The 15937-nt window shown below is 41.8% G+C and overlaps 1 protein-coding gene across 1 annotated transcript; it reads right to left on the reverse strand.

Annotated features, from left to right (window-relative positions):
* Positions 1-4859: 4859 nt before the first annotated feature.
* On the reverse strand, positions 4860-15832 carry itfg2 (integrin alpha FG-GAP repeat containing 2). The gene is made up of 12 exons (XM_085436978.1): positions 14636-15832; positions 13820-13915; positions 13704-13745; positions 13435-13612; positions 13219-13358; positions 12260-12408; positions 12080-12174; positions 11614-11667; positions 11298-11389; positions 10584-10701; positions 8869-9042; positions 4860-5010 (listed from the first exon to the last, which is right to left on the reverse strand). Exons 1-12 carry the CDS (start codon positions 14729-14731, stop codon positions 4943-4945), a joined length of 1302 nt encoding a protein of 433 aa, XP_085293104.1. The 5' UTR covers positions 14732-15832; the 3' UTR covers positions 4860-4942.
* Between the last annotated feature and the right edge of the window lie 105 nt (positions 15833-15937).

Consider the following 15937-nt stretch of genomic DNA (forward strand, 5'->3'; position numbering starts at 1 on the left):
GGGCCAAAGCTTCCTCACTTAAAATCCCACAGCAGCACAAAGAACAAAATTCCACTGCTGCAAATGAAATGCACAAATTTGAGCTTCCGAAAGAAAACGAGACTGGAGAACAGGACAAGATGGAAAAAGAGGACTCACTGCCATCCACTGCAAGGTCTCTGCAGGAGCCTCAGAAAGAAAAAGACACCACAGAACAACAGAAGATAGAAAAAGAAGAGTCAGCTGCATTTTCTGTACAGGAATCTTTGCAAAGTGTACAAGACAAACAGAAAATGCTCAATGTCAAGGTGGCTGAACTCAAGACTGAAGTCAAGAGCCTGCCAGAGATTCCGCCAAGTAAGAAGAAGAACAAGAAGAAGCGGAACTGTGCGCGTCCCCAATTTCACATAATTGGTGTCAACATCAAGTCCTAAAAATCATATTTATATACAACTAAATTGTCAGTGAACATTTGAACCCCTCTTGGTCAAGACAGAAGGCCACCCCTTCCTGAGCCCGGTTCTGTCAGAGGTTTCTCCCTATTAAGAGGGAGTTTTTCCTCTCCACTGTCGCCAAGTGCTTGCTCATAGGGGATTTGGGGGCTTTTTTTTAACACCAACCACTGAAAAGTTCACTGACATCAAATTTAAGACTCAGCAAATATGGAAATGGATCATTCGTCATCAAGTGAGGAATCATCCATTTAAAACATGTTTGCTGAGTCATATTTAGTTGTATATAAATATGATTTCTGTCACACTAAGGCCAATCACAGACTAATTTGGACAATTGGTAAAAAATAAATAAATTGAAAAAATTGAAAAAAAGTAGTTGTGTCATTGTTTCGTGTAGATTTCAAATAACATGCCATTTTATGTCAACATATTTCTGTTACATTTGTAGTGCTCGTGGTTTTATATTCTTATGATCCTGTTTGTTTGATGAGTATATCCTTCTGCCTTGCTTCACATATTTACTGCTGCTTGGCTAGCTTTAGTCATGCTAGCATCAGCACGGGTAGAAACAGATACACATCAGAGACATCACATGTAGCTTGTGTTTATGTTCAGAGTGACACCTGATTTAAAAGCAGGCAGCAAAGCACTGAGCAGCATATCAGTCAGCACAGAAAACAAATGCCATAAATGTCATCAATTAGGCTGGAATAGTTTGTTTCTAGTGGCTTCTATCAGAGGTGTGGACTCGAGTCACATGACTTGGACTCGAGTCAGACTCGAGTCATTAATTTTATGACTTTAGACTTGACTTGAAAAAATGTTGTAAGACTTGTGACTTGACTTGGACTTTTACACCAATGACCTGGGACTTGAATTGGACTTGAACCGGTTTACTTGAAAAGACTTGATATTTCACCCCAAATATAAAATGTAACATGCATATAGAGATTGAAAATGTGATGTCATTCTGGGGTAGAACCACAAAGGATTCTGGGAACTCGTGGCAAGAGGTACTAGCGCACGCAGGCTTTTAATTGAAATCAGTTATACAGCGATAAAAAGAAACACAAAAAATGGCAAGAAGCTGTTGTATTATTAACTGCAATAGCCGGTCACATGACAGCCACGGGAAGCCGACGGGTAAAGAAATCGGTTGTTATCGGATTACGTCGTTGAAGAGAAATTGTTCGAGCCATGTTTCCGAAGTAACAAAGACGCGACGGATGGCCTGGATCGCAGCCATTCAAAGACCAAATATAACGTCCCAGAACACTCCAGCTCACATGTTAGTCTGCTCCAAGCATTTCCACAAAGGTCAGTCTGCTGTTGTAGTTAATGCGTCATTTTCATAACATAATTGGTGATATAGGTTACAAGCAAGTCTGACGCTGAACAGAAATGGTCGCGCTATGCTCCTTTGTTTATTGTGCATAAATAGTGAATTGTCCTGACACAATATTGTGTTTCGCTTCTGTTATTATGGTACATTGACAAAAACATACTTTTATTCACAGGATAAAACAGTTGTTTTGTATCACTAATTGCCCAGTACGATTACAGCATACAGTATTATTGTCACTGCTACATTTCTGTAACGCGTACCAGAAATTATTTCCACTACTAATTAATTACCGTTGAGCTCAAAGGTTATATTAATAAACGGTTAAGGAATGTGTATTTATGACGACGATTTGTGAGACTGGTAAACTTATGATACGTACGATGGTCTTTCGTTCTACACGGTGCATTTCAAGGTCCTGCACCCATCCGTCGGTAAACTGTACCTGGACTTGTTGCAGTGACCGGAAGTTACTAAACTTCATGAGTGTATGCACTCACTCCAAGAACCGTATGATTATAAATATGCATATAAATATGCTACGATGAGATAGCTGACTTCATCTAACTAGCAAATGTTGTCCAGGCTACGTTGGTGATGCAGTTTTTTTTAATATGTATGATATTTTTGTCATGCGATTTTAAAGCCGGTCCTACAAGCACATCCAAGAATAACATGCAGCTTATCTCAGAACTGTCGGTGAAAATTATTCTTGGAGCTAGGTTTAATTGAGCTGCATTTTAAAGAGGTGCAATTTCACAATTTGTGTATATTTTCCAAGTTCACTATTTTGTCATGTGTTGAGAAAAACACAGATTTAAAAATTACATGGTCTAATATTTACATTTAGCATAACTGCAACATTCTTTTTTCGTTTTTTTTTAAAGACTCGAAAGGACTTGAAATTCAAAATTTCAGACTTGTGACTTTACTTGGACTTTTACACCAGTGACTTGAGACTCAACTCTGACTTGCCTGACATTACTTGAGACTTGACTTGAGACTTGAGGATAAAGACTTGAGACTTACTTGAGACTTGCAAAACAATGACTTGGTCCCACCTCTGCCTTTAAGCTATCAAATAGAGATGCAGCACAAAAACAATTTGCTTGTCGTGCATCACTTTGTTGCTTGTGGATAGTCTTGGTTGTGATTTTTTAAGATAACCATCTGATATAAGTACCACACACTTCACATTGCTAATAGTTATTTTGCCTATAATCACTACAATTTTATGAAACTGATTGCTTTGTGGTCATTTTCAGGTTCACCAAAAACCCAGTGACACGTTTTGACTTCCTGAAACATTTCTCCTCTATTCAGCCTGGAATTCAGGAAATTTGTGCAAGAGTCTGCTGCTCTGCTTTCAAACTCACACACACAATGTGGAAATAGCAGTCCTTATCAGTAATTAGCTGGAAAAGATCTGGGAACCCATGCACTCAAGACTCTCATTCTAGTAGAGCCAATAGATATATACACAACTGGTCAACAGCAATCAAGCTACATTTAAGAGCTAGCATTGTTTGGTCCGTGTTGAAGTCCTTATTCTCATCATCTGTGAGCTAACAGCTCCTCTGGGGCAGGCGCTAAGTGAGGCTGCTGCATTAGTGGTTTTATCATTGATTTGTTGGTTCGCTGATGCAGAAGAGGTGTTTGTTTCCAGTAATCCAGATTAGAGCAAACAAACTCTCTGTAAACTGTCATATCCATGGTTTACCATCGTCAACCTCTTTGGGCTTAGTGCTTACCCAAAGAAATGATGGCAAAATTATCCATCTTCTTGATCACTCGTCTCATTTAGGGTTGCAGCTAAACGGGAGAGGTGGGATTCACCGAGGACTGGTCACTTGGCTGACAGAGAAGCAGACAACCACACTCTCATCTCCAGAGTTGTTATATCTCCAGACCACAGGAGGAAAACAACTAAAGTATAGAATATTAATTTTACTGCAGTGAGACTTGCTTCTGCAGACAATTTTTTTTAAATGTAAAAATAAATAAATAATAAGTTCAATTCCCTTCAGCATTTTTGGGATTGACTAAAATCTTAGTAAAGCCCACAAAGAATACATCATCCTACAAACAATTAGAGAACAGATTATGCATTTCTGTGTCCCACATTGCTATAATTGCCTCCAAACTTGCCACCAGAATGATCCACTGGGCTGTTTTGCACTTTCCTTTATATGCGTGATCATTTCTTTTCCTTTTTAAAAAAATAAAAAAAAATTCAAATTTTATTTCAAAATGTAAAATATCTTTCACCTCATCAACTTTTTCCACTGAAGGAGTTTTATCTTTAGCTGAAGCTAATGCAGACAATCACGTGATTAAGAGTGGATTAAGAAGAAATTATAACTGCTGGATTTTTCTTAGATGGGATGCAAACAAAACAAGACTAAGAAAAAGTTCATGGACTTGGTCCTCAAAGGAAAGCCTTCTTTTTGTAAGTCTCTAAAGGGCAGGAGAGATAAGAGGCTACCAGGACACCTGAGCCACATGCTCATCTTATTAATATTGCATGGGAAAGACAGAGGCAGTCGACACAGGTGGTAATAGGATCCTCCCATTGGGAACAGTGGGAGATTCCCCCAGTCCTTCCCATCATCACTTCAACACTACTAACTCACTGCTAGTCAAATGTAAGTAATCGTGTTATGCATAATCAGAAGCGCTTCATGTCTGAGATGATACACTGGATAGGAGAATTTTCTCAGACACTACAGGGAATGAATAATAGGAAGGCACTGCTGTTTGATTGGGGAGCTCTTTTCAGCCGCTTGTCACCGCTGACTGACGGCCACATAAAGCTTCTGCTAATCCCCCGCCCTCCCCTCGCTCCCAGATTCACATAGTCACCGGTGAAAACAGCAGGTTAAACAGTGCAGCATTTCCCCTGCATTATGTCTCATTGCTCTCATCCTCTGCCCACCTTGTTAAAAGCAACCTGGGCGGACAGAATACCAATGACAGAGGCAGCGTGCAGGTCTGAGATAACAGCCAGTGGCGAGCCGATCAGAAACCCAAACCCCAACATCTATCTGTTGGGGAGCGCGAGTAACAAGAGCAGCAGCACAGAAGACGGTCTGTCAGTGTTTATTTACAGAGTATTTACAGTCAGGGGGAAAACAGAGAAGGCAGCGTGGTGATGCATGTCACCGAGCTACGTTTGCGCATCCTTGTAGAGAACATCTGCCACCAGGGCTCGCACTGCGGCCGGATCATCAGCATCTGTGGAGGCGAAACACAATGTGACGGTTACCGCTGAAACCGGAGTACTGACATTAGGGCTGCCACAAACGATTATTTTGATAGTCGACTAGTCACCGATTATTTTTGATTAGTCGACTAATCAGATCATCATCCATTGGACGTACAGCGTACAGCTTATTGCACCAGCAGCATCTGGTCTTATATAACTATCATTAGCTTACAGCTTGAAGTGTTTGTGCTAACTAAAAATAAAGACAAGATGGTAGTTTATTAATTTTTAATGAAATTTGCAGATTGTTTCGGTGAAGTTTAATAAACTCCTTGCTTTCTAAAATATAACAGGACACCGGAGTATATTATCCAGCGTCTCAAACTTCTGATGATCAGCTGTCTGCTTGAAGTTTATTTAGCTGTGCAAAAACTATAACTTTAATCTTAGCCAAACCGATTTACTCAGGAACAAATAAAATACTAAAGAAAGCCAAACAATAACATTTTAAGTTATCTAAGTGACTTATATATCATGTTTAACCTGAGTAGCGAAAGACAGTGGTGGGTTTGAAAACGATTTGCCGGGAGTCCGGTGTTCTCACGGCTCTAGTTAGCCTTGCCCCCGCCTAGCTAACGAGCTAGTGGGTAACAGACGTCTCCGAAAACGTCGGAGAGCTTTTGAAAATATGTGGTGTCTTGATAAACTGAGCAGATATTTGAGGTTTACACAGCTACATTCTCGCCTGAAAATATGTTAAACGTTTATTTTGTGACCCAGAAAGAATAATAAGAGTAAAGTTAAAACTAACTAGCTGCCGCCATTGTTGACAACTGCGCTATGAATTCTGGGACACAGCTTCTTCTTCTTCGGGGTTTAACGGCAGCTGGCATCCTTGTACATGCAGTGCTGCCATCTTCTGTTTCAGTCCGTTATTACACCCTTAAATCCTACTACTCATTCCTGCGTCCTTTGTGATCTTACAAAGCTTCAAACGATGCGTCGACTATTAAATTAGTCGTCGACGATTTTAATAGTCGACATAATCGTGACTAGTCGACTAATCGTGGCAGCCCTAACTGACATGTGACCAGATTAACATGACTTCACAGGAAATGACTCCACAAACGTTCACGGTGCATTCGGGCACGGTCTGATAGGCACCGTGTCAGATTACACAATTAGGAAAGCCATACATTATGGCCGTGACTGATGACATGTTGGAGATCGACCAATCACAGCTCGCAGCCTTTCACAGCCTGTTGATGTCACCGGGATTAAACAGGAATTTACACAAACAAAGGCGCAGATCATATCGACTCATATCGACTGTTTCAAGCTCAAATGGAAAAGATGTTAGCTTGCATCTTCTATTGGGTAATCGTAAGAAGTCTTACATAGGGGAAAAAGGCTAACCCCCCCCCCCCCTAAATTTCAGCCTTTTTGTGGAAGTAATAATCAATCATCGTGCAATTTACATTCATAATGCAAATATTTTAGTTTATACTCAAGAATATTTGCTTTAAACCTTTAGTTTATTATTTGGCAGACTTTCAAATATAAACCTACTAATCAAACCAGCACATTATTATTTTTTGAGACATTAAGATGCTAAATTGCATTTGTTTTCCTAAACAGAAGAATTAGTTTTAAGTGGTTGATTATTATTTATTCCTGATTCATTTCTGACTTCTCCAAGAAGTATTACATTTGTTAAGTAGTTTTGCATTTGGCTAGAGTCAGTGTTACAGCACAGTCTCAAGAGTCTAAACAGTCTTTACAGGGCCGTAGAAGGCCTTAACACATCAGCAGGACAGGTAGCTGCTCCTTTGTGCAACAAAGAATAGGATGAGCACTGCCAGAGCTACAATATAACCTCCACGAGGCCACAAGTGTGAATGTCTGAGCAAACAATCAGTGGGCCCTGTGCTCGCTGCCCGGCACCATTGAGCCCGATTGGCATTTGCCATCGAATACCAGTATAGATGTAAATACTTGGGAGAACAAGGAGACGAGACTAAGATCTTCTGCACTTTTTAAAATGATCCTTAATATTTTCCAGTGTGTAATGCTTCCAGTATTTCTTTTACACATAGGATATGAAGGTGAAGTCATAGCATTGAATTTGAGTGCAGGATTTTAAGCTGCAGTGCTCTAAATTGGTACAAATCATTATTCCAATTGTCCTCTCACATACTTTCTGTGATCTCAATTCCCTCTCTCAGGTCTGTCCCAGTTTAGGATCACTAATCCCGCAACACCCACTGAAAATTTACACAGCATGCTTTTAAATGTCAGAGTACTCAACATTTTTAATACAGTTGTTTACATAGTCTGTTATCTGTCTCCAGAAGAAAAAATACCCTTCATATTGAATCCAGGCTGTTAACTGGGGTGAAAGTAGATGCTATTTCAGCTTTCCCTCCAATGCGTTGCACTGCCCTCCAGGCCTCGATTGCGAAAGAAATAGAAATCAGATTTGAAAGAGGTCTTAAGCATCCACTCATTGTATTTACTTCAGATCACTTATGTTGGTTCCCTGTAGGCCGACGACTTTGTTGTTGGTTGCGCATCATTGAAAAGGTCCTGGAAACGGTCACACCACATCGTAAAAGGGATTTTTTTAAAATCCCAGTGAATCTTTAAGAGACGGCACTGTGCTGAGGTATTCTGTGTGTGACTATCAGACACTATTGTTGGGAACATCTGCCCCTAAATTTCAGAACCTTCTGGGAAACAGCTGCAGATTAAGTGAGTTAATACATCAGTGAGCAGCTATATTTAGTCCTGAACTACACACTGGATAAATATGACTTTTTGTGGACATAAACGCCTAACTTCACAGTCAGCCTCCCACCTTCATCTCTACTTTGATGTCAGGTATGCGCCGCTTACCTTGCACCGCTCAGCAAACATCGCTGACACTTTACAAGCTGATGTTTGAACTCGTCCGTCACAAATTTGAAAATGCCCACGTAGGAGCAGCTGATTTAGAAACCTTCCCCTCTTTGTGATGGAGAACTGGCAAACTCATAATCAGCGCTTGGCTAAAGGGAGCTTATTATGGTGAAAAAGCAGCAGGGGAGCGCCTCAGAGCTGCTGCTGACATTTCAAGGAGGTCAGGGTGAGGCAGCTAAAACCATCGACACCTAGAGAACAGTTTACCTTCTTTTCCTTCAAACTACTGGAAATTGTAGATGGCAGATGGACAGCAACGATTAAACAACAGATAAGGAAGACGACTGGAAGCGTAAGCAGGACCACAGTCATTTACTTCTCCCCACATTTACAGTTGCACCGTGACTGTGTACTCTGCACCAACTTGAGGCCTCTAATGGAGAACACTGGGCAGAAAAAAACTCAGATGCATACATCGCAGCGACACGCAGTTCATTTTAACCACATACACTGTAGATGGTAACTGTTCTTTAATTTCAGCTATATTTGCATGTAAAGCGAGCAGTCAAAGGGAAAGGCTGGGTAATAAACAACCAGTTTTTATAATACAGCCAGAAGCAGCTAAAGTGTGTGCCTGCAGGAGGAGAGCATAAACTGACACTACAGCGACGTGTAGAAAAAGCCACAAGACTTGAATTAACACTCAATTAATACCCAACGTTACATCTAACCAGTTTACAATATCCTAGTTATATTTGTTTGGTGATCAATAGGAATTCTTGCAGAGACTGTGCTGCAAACTGTTTCTTTAAAGAAGAGTAAGAACTTGCTGGCAGGGCCTCGTTAGTTGTAAAGTCTGTCATGGTGGGGTCATTTTCTTCCTTCCTCCTCATCAGTATTCAGATCAGAGCCCCAGTTGGGCTCTTATTCGCCCTCAAACTGAGGAGGTGTGTGCTTGACTCCGAACGCTGAGCTGCCGACGTACTTACCGACTCCCAGCATCTTCAGGTGGCTTTTAAAGCCGGGCTTTTCCTCCAGCACTCGCAGCAGGTTGGTGGATTCCATGCGCTCCAGCTCCACCTTCCAGTAGATGTAGATTTTGTGGTTGAAGCTGACATAGACGAGGCAGGGCCCGTTTTTGCCCTCCTTACATGTGTACTGACCTGCAACCAGAGAAAACCTGAGAATCTTACACACAGTTTTTACTCAACAGGTGGTGGCAGTGATATGAGGGACCGTGCTTTGTGAATACAAATAAACAAATCAGCAATCCTCCGCTGCCGGGCTACTGTAGCCTCCACACAACACAACAAGTCTGATCTGTCTGAGGAGCTGAGAGCAGAGGGGAGTGAGGCCTGAACACCTCATTTAAACTCAGCAGGTGGAAAGCAGCAAAAATGGCTGGAATCAGAGATCTCAGGCGTCTTTTGTCTCTTTCTTTAATCCACTTAAAACCACACATGTCACACTAGGCGCCTCAGATTAACTGTCCAAACACTGCAGAGAGATCTGACAGCACAGATAAGAAAGACAGAGAGAGGAGAGGAGGAAAAGCTCAAAGCAAGGCGAGGCTAAAGTTCTATGCTGCCATCTGGTGGAGCAGGTTTGAAATTCCACCTTTGTTTGAGGTTACAAACACCTGGACTAAGGTAAGAAATCAGGTTGTAGAGAGCACGAAAACTGCAGTGAGGCCACGGGAGTGAAAATATATGAAAAGTCCAGAGGATTTTCACATCTTGTTTGAACTGTTAGTGTAATAAATATCCTCGTCACTTAGCTACAAAAATGATTTTCCACTAACCTGCAAAATGTAATGTAACATGTGGGAAAGCTGAGATATACTGATGACAATGCAGTCATTTTCTAAAGGGTTCAGTCATTTAATTTGAGAACCTTCAGTTTTCTGGTTATTATTAAGGGTGTGGGGTAAAGAGCTGTCCTTCACCTGAGCTCACAGTTTTAGCTTGTTATCTCTGGCCCAGTACGCACATGTTTGTGGCCCATGAACTAAAAGGAGTTTGAAGCTAGAGCCTGGGAGGAGTTGTAGCTGAGGTGTTGTCAAACATTTAGGTACCTTAACCTCAAATCCAGAAGTGTAAAGCAGATCATTTCCTGCTGAGAGAGGAAAACAGTGGAAAATATTCCAAACACCTTCTCCTCAAACAGTCAGAACCTCAAGTGAAAAATGGTTTCATCTGCATTAATCTGGAGCTGTGTGGACAGCCTGAGGGAAATATCTGTGTCTTCAGCTGCTGAAAGCTCCGCTGCGAGAGGCTCAGAGACACATTAAGCAGAATCAACAGATTTATGGATGTTCAGCAACTCCGCTAATCCAGAGGATTAGAAGACTCCAGGTGGATTTACCTGCAAAAATGTGTAAACGATTTACAGAGCACAGATCTGAGCATACACATGTCTGTTTATCATTTATTCTCTTTGCCTTAAGCTCACCATCAATACTGAGCTGAGTGAGTTAACGTGAAAGCCAAAAACGCCCCAGCGGCTTGTTTTTAAGTGTGTCACATTCAACAGTGAGCTGAAAGTCGCATTATAAGTTGGACAAAGCTGCAGATTTAGATCTACTGTTGGAAAGGTCCGAGTGGCGCGTCGTCGCATTAGCCGAAAATTTGACGAGTGTCTGTGACCGTCACAGAAAAACGACGGCGGAGCAAAAACAAGGAGGAGGTGGTGTGACGTCCCTCACCTGCACAGAAGGCGTTGACGTTCTCGTCGAACTGGAACCTCACCACGGTCCGATTGTGGTCGATGATGTAGGTTTGACCGTCCCAAGCACACGCCACCACCTCCTCTCTGCCGTCCCCCTGGAAGAAGACACAAACACAGACGCGCACAGGGTTGCTGCGTAGCTGAGCGCATACACAAAGGCAAACGCACATTTCTGAATTAATTCAGCATGTAATCGAGTAGAAACAGTTGTCTGGTAAAAGTTTTTAAGTGAGCAGGGTAAAGGGTAAAAATCTGAATTTGGTCGGATATTGTTCTTGCTGTGGTGGCTTAATGGAGATCAAACTGGTATAGTATAAACTAAAGTGACTAACTTGAAATACCCATGAGTGCCGAGAAGAACAGAGAGACTTTCTCGACAGCGGCTGCATGACTGCAATGTCACGTGTAGCCTACACGGGGGGTTTTATTTTGAAAACTAAATGGCTTCTCTGTGCTGTTGTTACGTCTGACTTCCTGCCGGCTTTATCTGCATTTTAAGTTAAATGTTAGTTAAATGAGTCCCATCAGCTCCAACAATTTCTAATAACACACGTAAGAACATTAAAAACAGACGAGTTAGCAAAACATCTGTTTTTCACTGGAAACTAAAAAAACAAAAACAAACAAAAGGTTTATATTTTTGTTAAAAGTTGAAAGCGTCCACGAGTGTCGGCCTGTCGCAGAGACTCACTGTGACGTCGAGCTTCTGCAGGGCAAACAGCTGATGATCCACCTGCACCGACCACAACAACTGCTCCGAACTGTTCATCAGCTTCAGCGTCCCTGTGACACGGGGAGGCAGAAAACAGGTCGGCCTTAAAAATGGTCAAAAATAAATCAACACGGCTAAAAACTGCTGTTGTGTACAGACTGTCACTGTCATATGCATTTTAGCCAACAAATTAAAAAACTCTTTCTCCTGCTTAACCAGCTTGTTCTAGTTGATAGAAAAGCACAGACTTCTCCACAGAGATGTGAATTTTAAGTGTTTAAAATTCCCATCCTACCATCTAAAGTACAGAGAGCAAACAGTCCACACGTTGACGACTCTTCCTTGGATCCTGTAAAAAAAAAACAAAAAAACACACACACACAAAAAAACTGAATTCTTCTATTAATATGCAATCAGCCATTTTTTTGTGAGTTTTTTTAAAACCATATCAAACGCACTTTTATATGTTTTTACTGTCACACCGATCGCAGTATGAAAGGAAATCATTTGCATCATCTGTGTTTCTGCATCTCAGCAGGATGATGAGAAGAGGAGACTTAAAGAAATTGTACAATTACAACACACCTAAAGAAACCCACTGAGACGAGACTCAGCTGCAGTTTAAAAGTGTCTCCAGGTGAGCGACAGGGCCCGGGTTTACCTGCAGACGCCCTCTGTCCCCACATTATTTACCTCATCAGCGACCCAGTAAACAAGCGTAGGTGCGAGTGTAAAACGAGCCGGCTGGTAAGAGCGTCTACCTTTGCTAATGCTGCCGATGAGGTGAGTGGAAACGTTCTTGTTGTGTATCCGCCCGGTGGTCAGATGGAGAACTACGTCTCTGGAGGGCCCCTCGCTGTGAGGAGGGAAATCACGCTAAATTAATCCAGTCCATCAATCAATTTAACCGACACTCACATTATAATGGAGGAGGCGTCTACCTCCCAGGCGTGGTGGGGGTGTCGTCGCCAGAGTCGGAGGAGTCCTGTTGCGTCCAGGAGCAGAGCAGGATGGCGTAGCCGCAGCCTGGCTGAGACACCATCAGCTCAGGTAACCCCTCTGGACCCGGGTTCACTGACAGACTGTCCACCTGCAGAACAGCCAATACCTGATTATTTATTCAGCTAGGTCTCATCTATGGAGGGCCTTGAGTGCCCAAACGCCCTTTTCCATCAGTACCTACTAAGGTCAGCTCGCCATGGTTTTATGGGTTTTCTGTCTAATGGAATAATAGTTTGTAATGATTGTGAAGGCACATGTTTGAAATGTTTGAAATAAAAATGAACTGAACTGAACTGAACGTTTTCACAGTGGTAATACGAAATAATGTCACGTCTACACAGGCGGAGGTACCGCTCATTGGGGTGGACTACGCTAAAATAATTTGGTAAAATGCTGCCACCTAGTGGTGAAAGTTTTCATTAAAGTTTGCTGAGAAAATATAAAGTAGTTTATTTATAAGGTGCACCTTACTGGCACTAGACTGCACCCTCTTTTGCGTTCAGAAGTGCTTTAATTCTTTGTGGAACAGATTTAAAAAGGTCCTGGAAACATTCCTCAGAGATTTTGGTCCATACTGACATGATAACATCACACAGTCGCTGCAGATTTGTTGGCTGCACATCCATGACGCAAATCTCCCTCTGCACCACATCCCAAAGGTGCTCTATTGTACTGAGATCTGATGACAGCCTGTGAAGTACAGAGTACATGAGGAGATGTGTGCACTGTGATCCAAGGGATAGATGTGGTCTGGAACAACACTCGGGTAGACCGTGGGGTTTAAATGATGCTCAGTTTGTACAAAGGGGTCCAGAGTGTGCCCAGAAAATACCCCCCCCCCGCATCAAATCAAGTTTAGTGATTTCACATGCTGGTAAGAAACAACACCTGAGCTCACCTGTCCCTCCAGAAGCCATTTCTTCAACAGAATCAGCTGACCAGGCCCTGCATCAGAGCTGTCAGACGGCTCCTCCCAGCGAAAGGCTCGCACCACTCGGTCTGTGTATCCCACCACCAGCTCGCAGCGCCCATCTCCATCTGCAGACACGCACACGCTGCACTCAAAAATCACAAAAATCCACATTTATCACAGAAGAATTTAGCGAGAATTTACCAATATCACTGATGAGGATGACTTTGGTGTTGGCGGGAATGTGCTGGGTGAGGAAGGGCTTCTGGTCATCAGGTGACTGAAACTCGTGCTGGCTGGATGAGTCTGCCTTGCTCGCGGCAGCAGCTGTGAGGTCAAAGAGGTGAAACCAGCCCTCTGCGCCCACGGCAACCACGAAGTTCTGACACAGAAAAAATAAAAATAAAAACACGCCGTCACATCAAATCCTAAACCTTCAGACAATATGCAGCTTCTGACTTCTCTGTTCTCACCTTTCCTTTGTTGCACACATCTCCAACAGCAACGCAGGTCAGCTGGGAAAGCACAACACACCACATGAGCCACAGATCACATGACACAAAAGGATTTTTCTAGCACCTGCACTGACCATGCCCACGCAGGACCTTGTGATCCAAGGTTTGGAGTCATCGTTCTTGTAAACAAGCAGCTTTCCGTTGGTGTCTCCTACGACCAGCTCGTTCAGCTGCAGAGAAGGGAGACAGCCGTGTTAGTGGAGCAGTTGAACAATCAGGTAACACAGGTCATAAATTTTTTTTTTTTACTCTTCTTGATCAAGACAAATTCTAAACTGAGAAGCTAAAAAGTCATTAATTGTGAGACAAAACATCATTATATTTTGCTAGGAAAATGGGGAATAGATGTGTTTGTGTTTGGAATCACTGTCATGCTGATAAACAGAGCCACTGCCAATCAGATGTTTTCCAGGTAATTTGGCACACATCAGCAATAGTGGATCAAAATGTGAGTTCTCTAACACGACACTGGCTGAAACCCTAAGTTGTCATGTGCAGACACAGCACTGATTCATCCCTTTAGTGTGGTGCCTTTTTAATTGTTTTTTCAGTCAGGTAAAAATGAAAAAGATCAGGAAGCAAACAGCACTCAACTGAAAATAAGTTAAAAAGCAGCCAGTGTCCGAACAACCAAGGAGAACTTGAAAAAAAGTACCAGAATTTCTTCCTCTTTGGAAGCAAGATGGAGAAAGAAATGAGCGGTGACTCAAGACTTATTATAATAAGAACAGACTGCAAAAAGTCTAGTTATCAAACCATAAATAAATACATTACTAAATATATTTAGAATTTAATTTAAACATTTAAAAGTCTGCATTCAAGAGGTCCGAGAAGACAAAACAAACATTAACGATAACAATAATAAACAAAAGTTAGCTTAGCTTCCGTACCGAATCGTTGTCTGCGTCTCCCAGACAGATGGCGTGAGGAAACAGAGTCCCTGTGAAGTCTAAGCTAACCCGGTGCACATAGTTCAGAGAGCGCATAGCTGATAGTCTTTGTATTCCCTTTACGGCCGCTGATTTACCGATACTGCTCTGGCTACCTCATTCACGCGCTCACCGCCTCCTCCTAGTAAACAAAACCACGTGACCTAATATCTACGGGATCGTAGCAGAGACATAAAAGGTGATCCGCAAACCAAAGCACTGATCTGCCTGGACGTGTTCCTGTTTCCATATATATATTTTATTAGTAGTAGTAAAAACATGTACGCACATGTGTATGTTTGAAGAAAGAGAGCTTTTAAAACTGAGCTAGTTTACGTACGCTGTGAAATACTGACACCTGGCGGTCAATGAGCGTAAGTGCATACTTTCAAATAGTTTGATTTTCGTTCTTGCCTCTGTTCTTTCTTTGCTGGACCCCCATAACAGCAAAGAAAATTACATTATGTACCCAGACCATGCACCTGGTGATCTATTGAATCTTCCCCAAGTTGGTGAAAAAGTAAATCTCATCGTTATCTTATTAATTTAAACATTTTGCAAACAAACACGATATTAAAACATATTAAAGCGTGAAAAGCACCAAAACGAACACTCAAAGTGAAGAAAACTAGCTATTAAACATAAACATAAGCTAAAATTAGAAAAAAAAAGTTATTTAAACTTGCAGATGTTATTAGATCATAGTCCACATATTATTTATTAATGCAATTTGCACTTCTCTCTTACACAGTGTCAGTCCTTTTAACTAAATTCGGGTTTGTTTGTTTTTTTTATTTTAACATTGTTGCTTATTTAACACAAGAATTTCTCTTGTGGAATCTATCTATCTATCAATCTGAAACAGGGCAGGATGGGAGGATTTACTTCTCGGTGATAACGTCCACTGCTGTCCTCTAGAGGGCGCCCGTTAATTACAACTTTACCTGTAAAGCAATAAACGACGCAGGCGTGAGGGAGTTAAATCAGTGTGAAGCCAAACATTCTAGAAGAGAAGAGAAGCTCCACTGCAGAAGAGTTATTTTTAACTTTGTCAGCCATAATTATAATTCAGTTTAAAAAAACAAACAAACAAAAAACAATAAATGATATGATACTATGATGAATTACATTTATTTTTGTAGAGATGAAGTGTTTATCGGTCTTTCTGGGTGACTGAGCCTGCCACAAAACAAACTGAGAGATAATCCCTCGCATCCCCCCCGCCCCGCACACACACCAACACCAAAGAAAAGAGGGAAAAAT

Source organism: Copadichromis virginalis, linkage group LG17, assembly GCF_057382275.1.
Source record: "Copadichromis virginalis isolate Kocher_CV1m ecotype Utaka linkage group LG17, C_Virginalis_male_GT1.1, whole genome shotgun sequence".
Lineage (NCBI taxonomy): Eukaryota > Metazoa > Chordata > Actinopteri > Cichliformes > Cichlidae > Copadichromis > Copadichromis virginalis.